Source organism: Cajanus cajan, chromosome 1 (assembly GCF_000230855.2).
Source record: "Cajanus cajan strain Asha chromosome 1, NIPB_CcT2T_4, whole genome shotgun sequence".
NCBI classification, from domain to species: Eukaryota; Viridiplantae; Streptophyta; class Magnoliopsida; order Fabales; family Fabaceae; genus Cajanus; species Cajanus cajan.
In genome coordinates, this window is record NC_138517.1 from 89,183,351 (window position 1) to 89,201,876 (window position 18,526).

The 18,526-nt window shown below is 27.6% G+C and overlaps 4 protein-coding genes across 4 annotated transcripts; 1 reads left to right on the top strand and 3 right to left on the bottom strand.

Moving 5' to 3' along the window:
- Window positions 1-941: 941 nt before the first annotated feature.
- LOC109814097 (pathogenesis-related protein 1) lies at window positions 942-1,671 on the top strand. The gene has a single exon (XM_020378444.3). The coding sequence runs from the start codon at window positions 1,002-1,004 to the stop codon at window positions 1,491-1,493; it is 492 nt and encodes a 163-aa protein (XP_020234033.1). The 5' UTR covers window positions 942-1,001; the 3' UTR covers window positions 1,494-1,671.
- Window positions 1,672-3,092: 1,421 nt separating this feature from the next.
- On the bottom strand, window positions 3,093-3,907 carry LOC109814085 (pathogenesis-related protein 1). Its single transcript, XM_020378428.3, has one exon. The coding sequence runs from the start codon at window positions 3,858-3,860 to the stop codon at window positions 3,318-3,320; it is 543 nt and encodes a 180-aa protein (XP_020234017.1). The 5' UTR covers window positions 3,861-3,907; the 3' UTR covers window positions 3,093-3,317.
- Window positions 3,908-4,022: 115 nt separating this feature from the next.
- LOC109814065 (probably inactive leucine-rich repeat receptor-like protein kinase At5g48380) lies at window positions 4,023-8,676 on the bottom strand. Its single transcript, XM_029274509.2, has 2 exons — window positions 6,305-8,676; window positions 4,023-5,788 (listed from the first exon to the last, which is right to left on the bottom strand). Exons 1-2 carry the CDS (start codon window positions 7,172-7,174, stop codon window positions 4,829-4,831), a joined length of 1,830 nt encoding a protein of 609 aa, XP_029130342.1. The 5' UTR covers window positions 7,175-8,676; the 3' UTR covers window positions 4,023-4,828.
- A 5,737-nt stretch (window positions 8,677-14,413) lies between these two features.
- LOC109814102 (pathogenesis-related protein 1) lies at window positions 14,414-15,294 on the bottom strand. The gene has a single exon (XM_020378450.3). It carries the CDS (start codon window positions 15,113-15,115, stop codon window positions 14,618-14,620), a length of 498 nt encoding a protein of 165 aa, XP_020234039.1. The 5' UTR covers window positions 15,116-15,294; the 3' UTR covers window positions 14,414-14,617.
- Window positions 15,295-18,526: the final 3,232 nt, after the last annotated feature.

Genomic DNA, 18,526 nt, shown 5'->3' on the forward strand with positions numbered 1-18,526 from the left:
GTTTTTTTTTCTCTTTTCTTTTTATTCTTATTAATTACTTGAATTTTTTTAAACCTTTTTTAAGATTAAAAAGTAATTTTTTTTCTTATTATCTCATTCTCATTATTAAATAAATAAATAAATATATAATAACAAGTTATTGGTTTGAGTGGTACTAGACTTAATCCTCTTAAAATTATTATTATTTAATTTTTATATTAAAACTATTTATCATTTTAATTGTTAGTGCCAAAGAAATTTTTAATTTAAAATAATGTACCTTTATACATAGATATACGACTTTTCATTCATTTTTCGATTTTATAAAAAATTAAAATAAATTTCTCAATAAACTAAAATTAGTTTGTACATAAGTTTAAAATATAATATATAAATAAAAAATAATAATAACTTTATAAGTCAATTTTGTAAGATTAAATTAGATTCAATATATATTTTTTTAAGACAATAAGTATCCAAACATATCCTTACATGATAATTGATTTATTTATTTATTTATTAGGTCATTTGTTATTGATCATTATTGGACTAACAACAGATGATCGATCCACAAATTTCATGTTCAAGATGTCTGGTCCTTAACATGAGATGTGTATTAGAGATCTCACATTAATTACTCGTAAGACCAAAATATAATGTATAATTGGGAAATAATTTTTATCAAGATAATTTTACAAGGTTAAGTTATGCTGATCCATATTTTTGAAAAGAACTTCTATAAATTATTTTTAACTAAGGAAAAATTATTTTATTTTTATCATAATTTTCTTTTTTAAAAGTGTCCCAGAGAAATTTAGCCAGATAAATCCTAGGTAATAGACCGCAACTGTTTTAGTCATCCACGCATATGATTTTGAAAATTCTACTATTCTTTCCCACGAATCATTCTTACAACATAAATTCCATGCCAAGATCCCTATAAATACCTCTCAAGATCTCCAACATTATTCATCAAACACCCTCCCTTTTCACTAATAATTTGGAAATCACTATTAACAAAAATGGGGTTGTGCAAGGTTTCGTTTTCTTTATTTTGTATGTTGGGTTTGGTGATGGTGGGTCATATGGCCAACGCTCAAGACTCACATGCAGACTACGTGAACGCACACAACGCTGCAAGGGCACAAGTGGGTGTTCCAAACTTGGCTTGGGATGATACCGTTGCTGCTTATGCACAAAACTATGCGAACCAACGTAAAGGTGACTGCCGACTGATGCACTCGGGTGGTGGGAATTATGGGGAGAATATTGCAATGAGCACTGGTGACCTAAGTGGCACTCAAGCTGTCAAATTGTGGGTCGATGAGAAACCCTACTATGACCACCAATCTAACTCTTGTATTAACGGTCAGGAGTGTCTGCATTACACTCAGGTTGTCTGGAGAAACTCTGTTCGTCTTGGATGTGCCAAAGTAAGATGTGATAATGGAGGCACTTTCATCACTTGCAACTATTCTCCCCCTGGCAACTATGCTGGCCAAAGTCCCTACTAACTTGTATTAAGCATGTTCCAGTGTTGCACCTAACTCTTTGCTTGGGTTGCTTATATGTTATGAATAAGTGATAACAACATGAAACTATGCATATATATAAATATTAAATAATATCACGAATTTAAGCCACGAGTTTAAATTCATGTTATAATAATAATATAATAGTGTTTCTTTAGTATATCGCTTCATAGTGTTTCTTTAGTTGGATTAATATCTTTTAAGCTACAAACTTGTCGAGTTTAATTGGTTTAATATTTTTTTCTTTATAAAATTTAATTGAAAATAGAAAATTTAATATTTCAGCGATAATATAATCGGTTCTTGTGAGAGGCAAAGACCTTTGGTTTCAGGCATATGACAGTGGCTCTTACCAAGATATAAAAAAACAAATAAGAAAAAGGAAAAACATTTTGGAACAGATTATTTTAAGGAGTTTTGGGTTGGATAAAGTTGGAGAGAGTGACAAGATGTAAATGATCCACATTTAACTAATGCGGCGGCCAGAGAAGACCGATGCCATCGATCACATGCTGCAAAGAGTTTAGTTTAGGGTAATTATCTTATTCTCTAATCATTTCTTGGTGGGCAGAGGTCAGCTTTTACTGTAAACACACAAGAAAAGACTGAAAAGTAAATGGGTTTATCTCGTTTGGGTGCCCAATTGGCCATGTTACTTGTTAGTAATGACCAATGACTTTTCTAAGTCAACTAGAGGAGTGCTTATCAACCACGTTATTATCACAAATTGATGCTGTTGCAACACATTAACTGTTGTAATTCCAAAACTAATTAACAACATAAATTCAAACAAAAACTCTAAGTTCACATGTTTATATAAATAAACTGAAGGTGAATTGCTAGTTATATATAGGTTGACATATTGATCTAAAAATGTTAATTGAAATTAAAAAAATATAAACATATATAATTTTATACTATAATTATCTATCATCTAAAACATTTATAATAAAGTTAAGACATAAAACAATTCCAATAATATTATTTATATAATAACTATTATTGTCTTTTTTAAGAAGAAAAAATAGGATGAGGAGCAGATGACGTGTCACCCACGTCTAACTTGCATTTCATTATTATAAATTCTTCTTCATATATGTTTGAAGTGAACCAGTCAATTGGACTACGGTCATTGATTCAAAATCCTTTTAACACTTGTAGATATTCTCTTTTCTCATCTTCAAAAGTCGTCTCCTCATTTAATTAGTAACAAAATAGCCTCATAGGTTGAGTATATCTTTTCTCCGCAACTTCCAAACATAAAATTACATGTCTTTCTCTCTATATATAACTTTTAAAATACTTATTATGAAAAACAATATCTGTTTAAGTACATGACAATCTATTTATAAATAACAGTGTAAAATATCTCTACACTTTTAGTATATTCTAATTAAACTATTATTTATAAAGTATTTGTTTTATAGTTACTACTATGAAAAATTACTTGATAAAAACTTAGTTATCAAATATTTACGATATCAAATAAGTCTTTTAGGTGACATAAAAAAATACGTCTCACTTTTGCAGTCTAGTGAAAGATGTCTTTACGTTGTTTCAGTCAATTTTGTAATCTAAAAATAGTTGAAATATTATCCGCTTTGAATAATCAATTTCACTATTTCGGTCAGCATTAACTTAAAAAAGAAAACACATTTTTGAGCATATAATCGATCGACACAGCTGATGCTGGCATGGCAGCATATGCGACTCTGCGCAGGCATATTAATGCAGAACTGGCACTGATACATTTATTTAATTCCAACAAAGTTGGGTACGTATGCAAGCATGGTGAACATGTCTTAGTTAATTATCATCCGCAGCATGATTGAAGCTCAATGGTATTTGGAAAGGATCAATATCATAAGGCCTCTGATTAACATAGTTCCCCGGTGGATCATAATTGCAGCTTATGATGGTGCTGCGACCATCGTTGCAACGCACCTTGGCACACCCTAGACGCACAGAGTTGCGCCAAACCACTTGAGTGTAGTGCCTGCACTCCCCACCAACGCACTGGTTGGAGTTGTAGTCGTACTTTGGCTTCTCTCCCACCCAAAGGTTCACAGCACCTACGCCTGTCATGTCACCACTGCTCCATGCAAGGTTCTCACCGTAAGGACCCCCTGAATGCACCATCTTGCAGTTTCCCTTCAGTTTGTTCACGTAGTTTTGCGCATACGAGGCAACGGTTGCGTCCCATCTCATAGGCCCCACACCGACTTCCGAACGCGCTTTGTTGTGAGCGTTCAGGTAGTCTTGGGGTGAGTTTTGTGCGTTACATACTGAGGATGTGGCTGCCACTACGAGGATAACAGCAATGATAGATGAGATCATTGGCAAACCCATGTTGGGTTTTTAGATCAATGGTGATGATGAGTTGTGGTTAATTAGGGACAATGTTAGAAGCCTATTTATAAGGACTTTTTTGTTTTGGGTTGGATCAACTTGGAGAGTTATCACACGACACGATGCAATGCAAATGGACATTTAACTAATGCGGCGGCTGAACAAGTATAACATGCCACAGGCTGCAAAGAGTTTTAGTTATCTTATTTTACAAATAATTAATTAAGAAGAATCAAATTCTTCGTGTGGGACAGAGGCGGCCACTGCAACTTTTATCACCTTTTACTATAATTAAAACAGAAAAAAGGGTTTATCTATTGTTAATTAGTTTTGGAAACTTTAATATATATCAATATTTAATAAAAAAATATTTTACGTATTATTTAGATAAAATTTCAATTATGATTGGTCAGCAACACTGTATATAAGTTTTTTCTTTAGTTTTAACCCACTCGATCACGTTGTTCGTTTTCAAAATGGGGTGTCCAGCTCGACCATGTTAGCAATGACTGATGACTAACGACTTTTCCAAGTCAACTATATTTTAGGATAGCTCTTATATATCAAGCACGTAATATCACATAAATTGAAACAAAAACTCTACATCCACATGGATATATGGATGATGTCAAAAAATTTCAGCTATTCAGGGTAGACTTCCGGTTATTTATTTACGCAACTGTATTATAAAGATCAGGTCTTAGTTTTCTTGGATATTTTGGCAAGATATTGAACGTCATACCAAAATATTTAAAGGGGGTTATTAATTCGCATCAATGATGAAGATACCTAGCAGGAGGATGAATGATGGAAAGATTGCAAATCTTTCGAAAGAAAACAACAAATACCCATGTCAGATATTTTAATAAAAACAATAATACAACAAGTAGGTGAGTATGTTTTTTATTTAATCAAAAAAGCATGTCATTTACATTTCATTATCCTAAACTATGCGATAAGTAAGTCATTTAATTTCGACAAATACATGTTATCTGGCCATAAGGTATCAGATTCTCAGAACCAAAACAAGGTTTATAGCCCTCCCACAGTGCTCTTAAACTTTTGTGCACATCAACCATCTTTGGCCTTTGCTTTGAAGACGCCTTAACACAGTCACATGCAACTTCGAGTAGACGATGGATTTTATCATCAAAACCCGTCCCAATCAAAGATTGGTCAATGGCATCATAAAAGTCAACAGGACCAGTGAACAAGTTGTTACTGATATAGTTCACCAAATGCCCATTAACACTGTCAGAAGAATCAGTCATTGGACTTAATCTTTTCCCTGTTATGAGTTCAAAAAGGATCATTCCAAAGTCATACACATCCTTCTCAGCAGAACCCTTCACCCCAAGTCCACCAATCAAAAACAATTTGATCCTCACATGATCTTCAACCGTCTGGTGTAGGAACTTTGCCTTGCCAAAATTGGAAATTTTTGGCCCAAAATTCTGGTCCAGCAAGACACACTCTGAGTCTAAATTGAGATGAACTATCTTGCACCTTTTATGGAGCCAAGATAAACCTCTTGAAAGCCCAATTGCAATGTGAATTCTCATTGGCCATTCTAATTTTACTGCTTGGTGTCCTTCATCAGAATGTAGCCAATCACTGAGCCTTCCATTAGACATGTACTTGTACACCAAAATCCTTTCATTTTTTTCTATGCAGAATCCAAGCAGTGGAACCATGTTTGTGTGCCTGTGTCTCCCTGTAATCATTGTTTCAAGTAGGAATTCCCTCTTGTACTTCTCAGCATCGTATAGTCTCTTCACTGCCAGAAAACAGTTATTTGGTACCTTTGCCTTGTACATAATCCCTGTCGTTCCTATCCCCAACACGTTATCTGGGCTAAAGTAATCAGTTGCCTTGCATAATTCCACGAAGCTCATTTTAGGAATCAATCTCTCCAACGATCTTGATAGCTGTAGATGGAATGTCACTACACGTTAGCCCGTATGACAGTAAAATTTTGAAAGTAAATATGTAACATTGAAATTAATAAGATATACAAACTCACATTATATTAGATTTTCCTAATATTAAAAGTGATACAAGCCTTTATATATGAAGCGCGATCTCTGACCAGATAGATAGAAACTCTAATAAAATAAAATATGATTAACATAACAAAACATCTAAATTAATGGTAATTAAAATTACTTTTGTAAATCAATTTTCTTAGTTTTTCTATGATAACAAACCTCACAAAAAATGAAAAATAATTTTTTAATATTTTAAGCTAACTTCTTTAAAAGTTAAAAGACTAATTTTTTTTTAATAATTTTAGTGTGTCCATCTATACTGCAATACTTCAAACAAGAAAAAGGTGTCTGTGCTTCATACGTGTTCATGCATCCCACATACCAAAAAAATAATAAAGCATCAGTGTTTGAGCTCAAATATAGTGCCACAACGGAGAGAAAAAGTGAGGGAGTAACCTCTTTGCTTGCTTGCTCTTGCAGGGCCAGAGTTTCTTGTCTAGTGTTTTTTTGGTGGTTCTGATTGTTTCTTAAAGGATGTACAGCGTTACTTCTCTTTTTGAATTCTGTCCAGGGTGCATAATAGTATATGAAAGCAACTAGGACACACGTTGCTGAAGAAACAAAACCAATAATAAAACTATACCAAAACGATCTACCAAACAAGCTCTCATCACAGCTTTCTAGTAGTGCTCCCCCACAGAGTCCAATATTGTTGGCATAGCTCAAACTCACATTAACATTGCTGACAAAAACAGGCACTGGCCCTTCTAACAAGTTGTTTGCAACACTAAAATCTCCAAGCCTGGGAAGCAACCCAAGTTCTTGTGGGATTTGGCCAGTTAACTGGTTGCCATCAAGTCTAAGAGTAATTAAGCCTGACAATTTGGCTATACCCTTTGGAATCTCACCATTGAAATTGTTGCTTGAGAGATCAAGTAAGGTCAGATGTGGAAGCTTTGTTGATATATCTGATGGGATATATCCAAAAAGCTCGTTGTGTGAGAGGTTCAGAGTCTGCAACCATGTGAAATTTTCAATGCAAAGAGGAAACTGGCCCTTCAACCCCATATTAGAAAGCGAAAGACCGATTACTGTATCTTCCACATAATTCCAGCATTCCACACCGCTAAATCGGCATATTTCACCTTCAGTGATGCTCTCGAAATCCCAGCTAGAGAAGTGACCAAACGGGTCCAATTTCTTGATGGTTTGCAAGCAATAGATTTCACTTTCAGCACCATAACCAGCCATAAAGAGACGCAAAAATGTCCACAAGGTCAGGAGAACATCCAAATTTCTTGTGGCAGGTTTCATTTCTGAAGGCATATACGGGTGCCACTAAACTAGCTAGTGAAAATGGACAAATCGAAACATTTGTAGTTCATCTTGTTTTTTTTCCACACTTTCTGAAGTTGTTTTTAAGTATCATAACATGCATGTCAAATCACTTCTATTGTGTTTTGCAATTTCCTAGTTGGCTTGTTTGTTGTGATGGCGAAGACTTCTGAACGCATTGACCGTGTCATAGTTTCGTTTTTCGTTACTAAATAAACTGTATCGTGATGCATAGCAATTTCCTGAAAGTTCAGTTTGAATTTTCACATAAGCATTATATGCTAGTCCTTTTAGTACTAGAGCGTTAATTACTGCTATATTTTGATTTTGGTATTATATATTAAGAAAAATTGTAATCAGACCCAAAGTCCTTTCATGAAAATTATTAATGTCATTGTTTCCAGAGACTAGATGCTTATAATTTTGTTAGTGGCTTTCCTTAATTACTACTCCAGAGAACGCCTTGTAAGCTACGCAAGGGCAACCAATCAAACGAGCTTTCGACAACTCACTCCGACCAATATGATAGATAGTATACGAGAACTTTTTAATATCTAATTTTTATTCTTTAATAATTTAAACCTTTGACTGGAAATTAACTGGTCTTTATATTTAACAAAAGAGTTAATTAGAATATAGAGTAAAGAAATTATTTTAAAATTTTTTAAGTCTTTTACAATACACTAAAAAGTAAAATATTCTTAATTATATTCTCTCTCTCAACTAATCATACGGTTAACGAAGAACAAAAAATAAATATAAATATTAGTTGATACAACGCGATAGAAAGAACAAGATGGCTAGAGAAAAATAAGCATTAATGGAGTGTACGAAGAGAATTATTCATATAACATTGCTATATATGCAAAATTCTATGGATATAAATATTTATTAAGAGTGACAAAATATATCAGTCTGACCTGTTATGAAAAAGAGTTTTTTTTTTTTTGCAAAAATGACATCTTCAGTTAAATGGTAAGAGAAAACTTTATTATTATTATTATTATTATTATTATTATTATTATTTATTATTATTTATTATTATTATTATTATTATTATTTTGTCTATTATTATTTGGACAAAATGAAAATTATTATAACATGAATTTAAGGCTGATACATATATATATATATTATATTACATGCATGGTTGCATGTTCTTAATGATTTATTCTTAACATATAAGCAGCCGAAAGAGGTAGGAGGTAGATGGTCAGTAGGGTCTTTGGCCAAGAATGTTGCCGGGAGGAGCATAGTTGCAACCAATGAAAGTGCCTCCATTGTTACATCTAACTTTGGCACATCCAAGACGAATGGAGTTTCTCCAAACAACCTGAGGATAAATTTTTGTTAATTTTATAAAATAATAATTAATTTAATTTAACCTATATATTATTATCAAGCTTCCTAAATTCCTAGAAATTCTTCGAGAGATATAATTATATATACTTTTTATGAGTCATTTATTTATTCGATATGAGTATTTAATAATTATGAGTAACAATTAGAGATGAAAGAAATAAACTTTTTTTTACTTAATGTGAAACTTTGATTCTAAAAGTAGTAACATTTTTCAAGAAAATGTTACAAAATAACCTATGTGATATTTTTTTATTTGATATGAGACTTTGATTTTGAAAATAAAAAAAATAATATTAAAATAAAAAATGTTACTATATCTATAATGACATTTTTAAAAAAAATATTACAAAATAACTTATTTATTTAATATAGTAACATTTTAACAATGTAAGAAAGAAAATGTTACTAAATAGTAGTGTTTGCAAAAGGTCATTCATGTCAAAATTATTGATTCAAGTAAAACTGAAGTCGATTACTTTAAATAAAGTTTTGGATTTGAGTCTTCATGATGAAAGAAAAGGATTGGAAGAAGAGATGCACTAAAGTTATTCAACAAGTCAAATTCTTTTGACAAAAGTTAATTATTAACAAAATCAATTGATACTTTTTTATACAAAAATTGTGGGGGGAAAAACTTCACCATCCTGAGTGTTAGAGCCACGTTGGTAAACTTCTTTCCTAAAGTTAAGTTTTTCACATGAATCCAGTAAATAAAAACCTTCATGTGGAGATCGATTGATACTTTATATTAATAATATGTTTTTTAAAAAAATTTAACTATTAAATTAATAATTTTTTTATAATAATATTAATAAATTTTACAAAATTTAACACTTATGGCAATTAATCTTAACGTGTACACTAGTTTAAAAATGCGCACGTGGTTGTGTTTGCGCCAGATAGTCCTAACAAATCATAAGAGTATACACTCATTTACAGTAGAAAATATTTTCTATTTTTTTTTGTTTTTTTTATATTTAGTTATAAAAATGTTCCTTTATTTTAATTTTTTCTATTTTCAAATATTTGTATAGAAAATAGTGAAAATAATTTTATATTTGTTTTCTTGCAAATACTTTAAAAAATTACGAATTAAAAAATAATATAATAATTTTATTATTAAAATAAATAAATAAAAAGTAAAAAAAGGCTCTTTTAGTTTCAAAGTCAACTATGTTTATTAAATGGTGCCTATTTTAGTGGTGTTGAGTCTACATAACTTCCGCGACATTATAAATGGTTAAGATGAATCTTTTGTATTTGTATTGTTTATAGTAACTTTAGTTTTCCTTGTTTTGATTTAGTTGATATTTATAACAACATATCTAATGGTTGTTTTTAAAAACAACTTACTTATCAAGTTAAAATCTTTCAATAACTCACTTTTATAAATTTTTATTTGTTTTTATAATTTTAAAAAATTAATTTAATTATTATAATTAAATATTAATTAATGAAATATAATAAATAATATTTTAACATGCACAAAAAATATGATAATAAAATTTACACAACATGCATAAAAATATTAAATATTCAAAAACAAAGAAATTACATAATAAAATAAGAAATACATGAAAATAAGAAATATATAACAAATTATTTATAACAATTCATAAAAAATAATTTTGTTATTCTCATGTCCAAAATATTGATAAATGTGTTTCATTAAGTCATTTTAAAGTTGTTTGTACTTTTATTTGTCATGAAGATGTGTCCTTTTATGTAAGGATGTTGTTGTACACTAGTAAAAATTTTATTTCCAAATTTTTAAAATTCCAATTTTGTATTGTGGCTGTGTTAATAGTTTGATATATTTCGCATTAATAGTTTTGATGTATTTTGAAGTTATTGTATCCTCTTAGAGAGTAAACTTTGAATGTTTGATTGAAGTTTTGATTTTTAAGTTGCATTCTGGTTTTGTTTTTGTTGTTTAAGAGTCTGCTTGGAGACCATGATTAAGGGTGATTTAGAAGAAAAGATGAATAATTTGCTGAAAAAATATATATCCTAAAGATAAGGATTTGCTAGGAATTTAAAAAAAGACAAAAACTTCTATATATTAGTTTTTTTTGTCTCACTATAATAAATAATGGTTAGACATAATAAAAATATAATTTTAAAATATTAAATTTTCTTTATTTCTTATATAATTCTACTCAACTAAATAATTACAAATTTCACACTATTTTCTATCAAATTAATTTTTATTTATTATATCTGATTCCTTTTAATCCCCAACCTGAACAAAGCACAAGTGTTTGATTCTTCTTCTTTAATCTATACCATTTTTTTTCTGCAGTTTGAGTTGTTGGTTGGGAGACTTTCTGCTAAAAAAATTATTTTTTAATTCATAAGCATTGATGCTTATACATTTAAGAGACTTTTATTTTTAAGCAACTCATTGTATCATATCATTGTACTTCAATGGAGATTGTTTATTGGTATTGTTCCTTAATAATAAGATACAAGTTAAGGGCCCGCAACTCCAATGAAAACAATTGACATGAATTGCTTAGTACATTTAAAGACATTATTGATGATCCCTATTGTATCATGCATTGTGTTCATACTCAATTTTTCTCCAATGGAAAAATTTTTGAGATACTTTAAGAGATTCATTATTTTTTTTTTTTAATTTTGACTTTATTAAGTAATAATTGTTTGGTGGTTCCAACAGGATCCAAAATATTATTTTTTTTAATAATAAAAATAATTATTTGTTAAAGGAACTAATTTTTTTAAAGCAACTTTTATCGTCACACTAAATTGCTTCAACAAGAGAGTTGTTTCGAGCAATTGTAATTTTATTAAAATACCTTATTAAGCATCTTTTATTGAAAATGCTCTAAATCAACACTTTAATTGAATTGTTATAGTTATACAATTATTTGACTACACTTTTAAAATTTATTTTAGATTACTTCTTGTACTTGACCAATACTTTTAGATTTTTAAATTAGATTATACTTCTTGCATTCGATATTCAATAAAAAAAATTATTTATATTACAAGCATTGACTATAAGGTAATCATATGTTTAAATTGAGTGAAATTACTGTGAATGATATTGAATACTTAATGTAATTGTATACTTAAAATTTGAATTTAAGACTACCGATTAAACTGTAACAATTATGTTATCTACATTCTTAATAACTATTCAATAAATTCTGTTTATTATAAAAATAAATATGACCTTAATTGAGAGAGAGACAAAAATTTATCAAGTTAAGATACCATAGACTCACTGATTTAAAATAATAATAATAAATAAATAAAATGTGCTTTTTTTTTTTCTTTTTTTTTTTCCTTATTCAAGAACAATAGATGGTCCTTGAAAATGTTTAAATCATTAAGATTTTGTTGCCTATGCATATTTTTCTATGGTTATTGGATGGCTTCACATTTTTATAGTCTATAAATTTGGGACAGTGCGTTAATTATGACTTAGGAGATTAAAATCGAATTATGAGTGCGAATTATTTGATCATATATATATATATATATATATATATATATATATATATATATATATATATATATATATAGAATATTATCCGATTAATAAACTACGATTAGTTTTTTTTTTTGTATATTAAAATCTAATTATTATATAGGTAGTTTACGAAATCTAAATGATTAACCATAACAATCCCGATTTTCTGTAGATTTGCCATTGGTTCCAGTATATATGGGATTTGATTTTGATCTAATGACATAATCTGGATTATGATGTGTGAAGGTAATTAATTAAGAATACTTGGTGACCACTTCCCCTACAAAAAGGTAAATAGAAAGAAAAGTTAGAATAGAGGGTTGTTAGAACTTAGAATGAATAATTAAGTACAGTAACCTTGTGAATGAATAGGTAGACTTACACATGACATGCACTGAATTTTCTTGTCTTGGAAACCTCTAACTTCGTCACAGCCTTTAATCAAGGCGGGTCATGTGTTGTCGCGAATTCACCACGAAAGAAGAACCTTAATTAACCTTTTTCTGCTAATTTCTTTTCTTTGGTCAAGGTCAACTTGCCAGCTTTTTAATCATTCCACCCAAATATTTCAATACTTTAATACAACAAATGGACTTTTTTAGGCATCCATTGTACCTTTCAACATAAATTTAGATACCAATTTATAATATCTATTAATTTGTAATTAAAATAAATAACCTTTAACTAATATATAAATACAGAATACATACTTTAATTAGTTTCAAGACAAAACTATAATTAAAATATTTACAATATAATATATGATTAAATAAAATTTACTATAATTAAGATACATAAAAAGTACCCATTATCTTATAAAATATAATGTAGAAAATAGTTTTTTTAGAGATAATTTTGTTCAGGTAAGGTAAAACTATTATGAGCATAAAAGTTTATTCTTCAAGTAATTAACGCAAATGTATAACCATTATGAAACAGAAATCTCATTTAAAGTAGATAACTTAATTTGCTGTCATTTATTTGTATAACATTTTAAGATATATTTTTATCTTCGTATACGCATAAGTCATTATATTTATATTACCATATTAAACGAATTTATAAAAAAAAGGAAACATTTATATTAGTTCAATTAATATTTTTCACTCAAACTTCATCATTCTTTTTAGTAATTTTATTATAAAATTTATCAATTCATCCAATAAAGTATTTTTTCCTTTTTTATTTATTTATTTTTTAAAATATAATGCAGGCACGGAGTGCTTTTTTCTTGCTAGTATATCATAAAAGAGATAAGTTTTGATAACTACCTTTTTGGTTTCCATTTTTTCATTAGACACTATTACCCCTAAATTCATACTACACAATTTAACAACTATCTTCTCCCCAAATGCCCTAAAAAATAAATATTCAGAGGAGAATTTGTTCTATTAGTGTATATGTCATAGGCTCATAATCATGTTGAGAATTTTTCTATAAAAAAAATATTTTTATTTTCAATAAGAAAGTTCTTAAAAATATTTCTAATTTGTATCCAAACAATAAGCTCATAATTATAAGGAAAAACTCAAGTTATATATTTTTGGATCATCCTATTAGTGTCACTTATTCTTCTATTTTTTATTTAAAATAATTGTATTAATATAATACAATGTCTTGGATTAATAAATAATATTACATTTATATTAATATTATTTATCTTAAAATATATTCTATGATCTATAATTTAACCATATATAATGTTAATATTGATATTAACAAATTAGATTGATTTATTCTTGTCTAATATGTTATCAGGTAAAATTCTTCATATTTAAATAAATAACTCAATCAATATTTTAGGACAAGGGATAAGTAGAAATTTATAAACAGGCATTCTGATATTCATTTAAGTTGATCGTCTTGATAAATATTTTTTCATATATACGGTAAAAGAAAAAGAAGATGTTTTTGTCATTGCATATGGGTACGTACGTATACCTACCATTTCTTTCTTGATCGCCTTTTAAGATTGGATAAAAGAAGATAAATGTGAGCACAAAAGTTCTTTTACCCCCACTTTCTCTTATTTTCCAACGAGGAAGTGCACCTACACACTATCAAAATTTCCGCTATATGAATTTTTTTCTTTCCTCAATCTGTTTTTCCAAACATGCTTTAAAAGTGCATGCCTTAAATTCAACGAGAAATAAAATTAAAAAAAGTATAAAATTAAACCCTAAATTACAAATCACATTATCCAAGACAAACATTAATTTTAATAAGAGGGGTTGAGACATTTTATATCTCTAACAGTTATACTTCATAGTTACATTTTTTTTAATATATTTTTTCCATTTTATGATAAGGAGTTATGACATAATCAAATAGATAAAAAATTCAAAAAAAAAAATTGGAGAGAAAAACGATTATTTAAAAATATATTTCTTTTATTAATAATTATAGATTATGCGAGTTATGAATGTACTCACATGTATTACATCACATACAAAAATATCATAACATGAATTCATAGTCTTTATCATAACATGAATTCATAGTCCTGACGTACGTATAGCTAAATTCACGATTTTAAAACTTATTCTTAACATGGTAGCAGAAATTGAAAGAAGCTAGTAGGGTTTTTGGCCAACATAGTTGCCGGGGGGAGAATAGTTGCAAGTGACGAAAGTGCCTCCATTATCACATCTTACTTTGGCACATCCAACACGAACAGAGTCTCTCCAAACAACCTGAGTGTAGTGGCCACACATCTGACCGTCTGCACAAGAGTCAGAATCATAGTCATAGTAGGCTTTCTCATCAACCCACAATTTCACAGAATCTGTGCCACTTAGGTCACCAGTGCTCATCGCAATATTCTCTCCGTATTTTCCATCATTGGCGTTCGAGTGGACCAGTTGGCAATCACCTTTCCGTTGATTAGCATATTTTTGTGCATAAGCAGCAACGGTATCATCCCAAGCCAAGTTTGGAACACCCACTTGTGCCCTTGCAGCGTTGTGTGCGTTCACGTAGTCTGCATGTGAGTCTTGAGCGTTGGCCATATGACCCACCGTCACCAAACCCAACATACAAAATAAAGAAAACGAAACCTTGCACAACCCCATTTTGGTTAATAGTGATTTCCAAATTATTAGTGAAAGGGAGGGTGTTTGATGAATAATGTTGGAGATCTTGAGAGGTATTTAGGGATCTTGGCATGGAATTTATGTTGTAAGAATGATTCGTGGGAAAGAATAGTAGAATTTTCAAAATCATATGCGTCGATGATTAAATAGCTGTCTAGTGTTGCTGACGTATATCTAGAACGTAATTCCAAAGGTGGATGTTAGAGCTTGTTCGAGTCAAGCTCCGAAACTCCGCAAGAGACAATTTTCTTAAGCCAAACCTAAATTCTTGCATAATAAACATATTTATAAGGCGCGTTGTACGTAACTATATATCCTATTCTAGTGCCGTAAGATAAAACAATAATTCAAATAACTAATTGATAATCCTAATATTAGGTTAACTAAAAATAAGATAACATAACCAACTAAAGATATGTTTGTTGCTTGTTAATTGTTAAAACAAAAATTGTTGCCCATAATAGTGCACCTTTAATCATTGACTCCATTGTCTTATCTTCTTGCATCGTAACAGCGGGTATCAATTATACAGCACCATAGCCCCCAAAATAACTAAAAGACAATAGACAACTTCTTCCACACATATTAATATAATATTTAATGTCAAAATATAATATTTGTATAAATATTCAAATAGATAATTGTTTTCATGTGACACAAATTTCTTATTGAATTCTGGTATTTTAAAAATTAGTATATAAAACATGTTTTAAAAAATAAATTTTTAATTAAAAAAGTAATATAAAAGTTTTTTGTTGAGATTAATTATATATATATATATATATGTATGTATATATATAATTAATAAAAAAAATTAAATTAAATACACACATACACACACACACACACACACACACATATATATATATATATATATATATATATATAGTTTTAAATTACTACAATAAATTCATTTTACATAATATGACATAAAAAAATATTATTATAAATACAATATATGTAAAGTATAAGTTTATTTGACATATACTTATCAAATTTTGTTAAAATTGAACAACAACTTGAAGGTAATTAAAGTGTTCATATTTTAGTATATTTTAAAATATATATATTACGTCAATTTTGTTTTATGAGAATGAAGCATCAAATCATCTTAGATTAATATAAAATTTGACATATATGATCTAAGAGATATGAACTTTCAATCTAACGGTTGAATTTTTAAAATTCACATTTAATATAAAATTATTGAGCGGTGTAACACTTAGTAAAAGTTATACTGGTGTCGTTTGAACCCTCCTATATATATATATATATAGTTTTAAATTACTACAATAAATTCATTTTACATAATATGACATAAAAAAATATTATTATAAATACAATATGTGTAAAGTATAAGTTTATTTGACATATGTTTATATATAATTTTAGTATTAATTTTGACTGAGATTCAACAACATATATTATGTATCACTATAATTTATATTTATACCTTTTAACAATTATGAGAATATAATTGTAACTAAAAGTAGATCTGAAAAAATATTTTAATAGAGTATTTGATGCTATTAATATATTATTTATATAAATTAAATTTTCAGATATAGTATGGCACAATTTTTTATTTAATTAATATTTTATTAAAATTAATTTATAAATTATATTTTAAAAATTTAAAGTCAAAAGGAAATAATAACTAATGCACATTTAAAGTTATGAATTTAATATTTGATTATATAAGCATAAAAATATTTTTTAACTATATTATGACACAAACTTCTTATTTGATTGAGTTTTAATTTTAAAAAATTTGATTATAAAACATGTTTTAAAAAAGTTAACACGGTGGCCAAAAATCTAAATATTTAAATATATGTATTGACATTATACATATACATATATATATATATATATAAGTAAATAATATATTATAATCGTATATATATATATATATAAGTAAATAAATATTAATATAATATTTATTGCTATTAATATATTATTTATAAAATATATATATATATATATATATATATATATATATATATAATCGTATATAGTATGACACAATATTTTTATTTATTGATATTTTATTAAACTTATTTTACAAAACATATTTCAAAAATAAAAATTCAAATGTACAAAATTTGATAAATATATAAGGAATTAAGCTTGAAAATAAGTATTAATTAATGCATATTTAAAACTATTAATGTAATATCTATATAAGTATACTAAAAAATAAAATTATACTTTTGATCCTTTATCTTATTTTTTAAATTTATTTTAGTTCTTTATCCATTAAAATGTTCATTTTGATCATTTATCTTTTATATTTGAATTAATTTGGTCTTTTTAAAACAACAATAAATTTTAATTTTGCACCACAGTTTTAAATTAATTTTTGACTAATTCGAGATATGAAACTTGTAATAATATATTAAACTATATAAAAAATTATAAAATTCAATTGACGTTGAAATTCATAAGAATTATAACATAATGAAAAATCTTGTGAAAAATATGTCTCATAAACAACTAAAAAATAGTATGAAATCATAGTTTTTTAATTTTTAATTATTTTTTGAACTTATTTTTATGAAAATTTCACCATGTCTATAATTTTTTTTGAATTCTAGTTGCATCAACAATTTTTATATAAATAAATCTAATGAGATGAATTTCAAATCTTAAATCAGTTAAAAGATAATAAAAAAAATCATGTCTTAAAATTAAAAACAATCATTGTTTCAAAAGAAATAAAAGATCATAATAAATATTTTAAGAGATAAAGGACCAAAATGAATATAATAAATAAGATAAAGGACAAAAATAGAATTTAGCAAAAAAAAAACAGCATGTATGACACAAATTTATTTTTTGATTGATTTTTTAATATTTCATTTATTACCGGGGAAAATTTTTTTAAAAAATGGTTTATAAAATTTACATATATATATATATATATATATATATTAACACAGAGACAAATTTGAAAATAAATACTACTAATATTAATATTAATATATATATACTTATATATAATGCTATTAATATGTTATATATACAAATATATCAATAAAAAAAATTCATGTATATAATGTAAAATTATTTACGTTAACCATGTATCAAAATTAAATTTATAAAATGTTATTTAATGACGACTTACTATTAATTTGATTTGAATTAGCACTTTGAAACGATTCTTAGTTAAATTTTATTTATTTTTTGATCGAGCCATACAACACCGGTGCAAATAAATATATATATTAAAAAAAATAGCGCTTGATTTTATTTATCTATAGTTGATGAGATCCGAATAACTATTGCAAACATTTTTCTCTAAACTTTGTAATTAATTTGTTGTAGTACTTAAGGGACTTGAATTTGATCGGTATGAGATAGATAGATAGATAGTCTCGATGATCGACG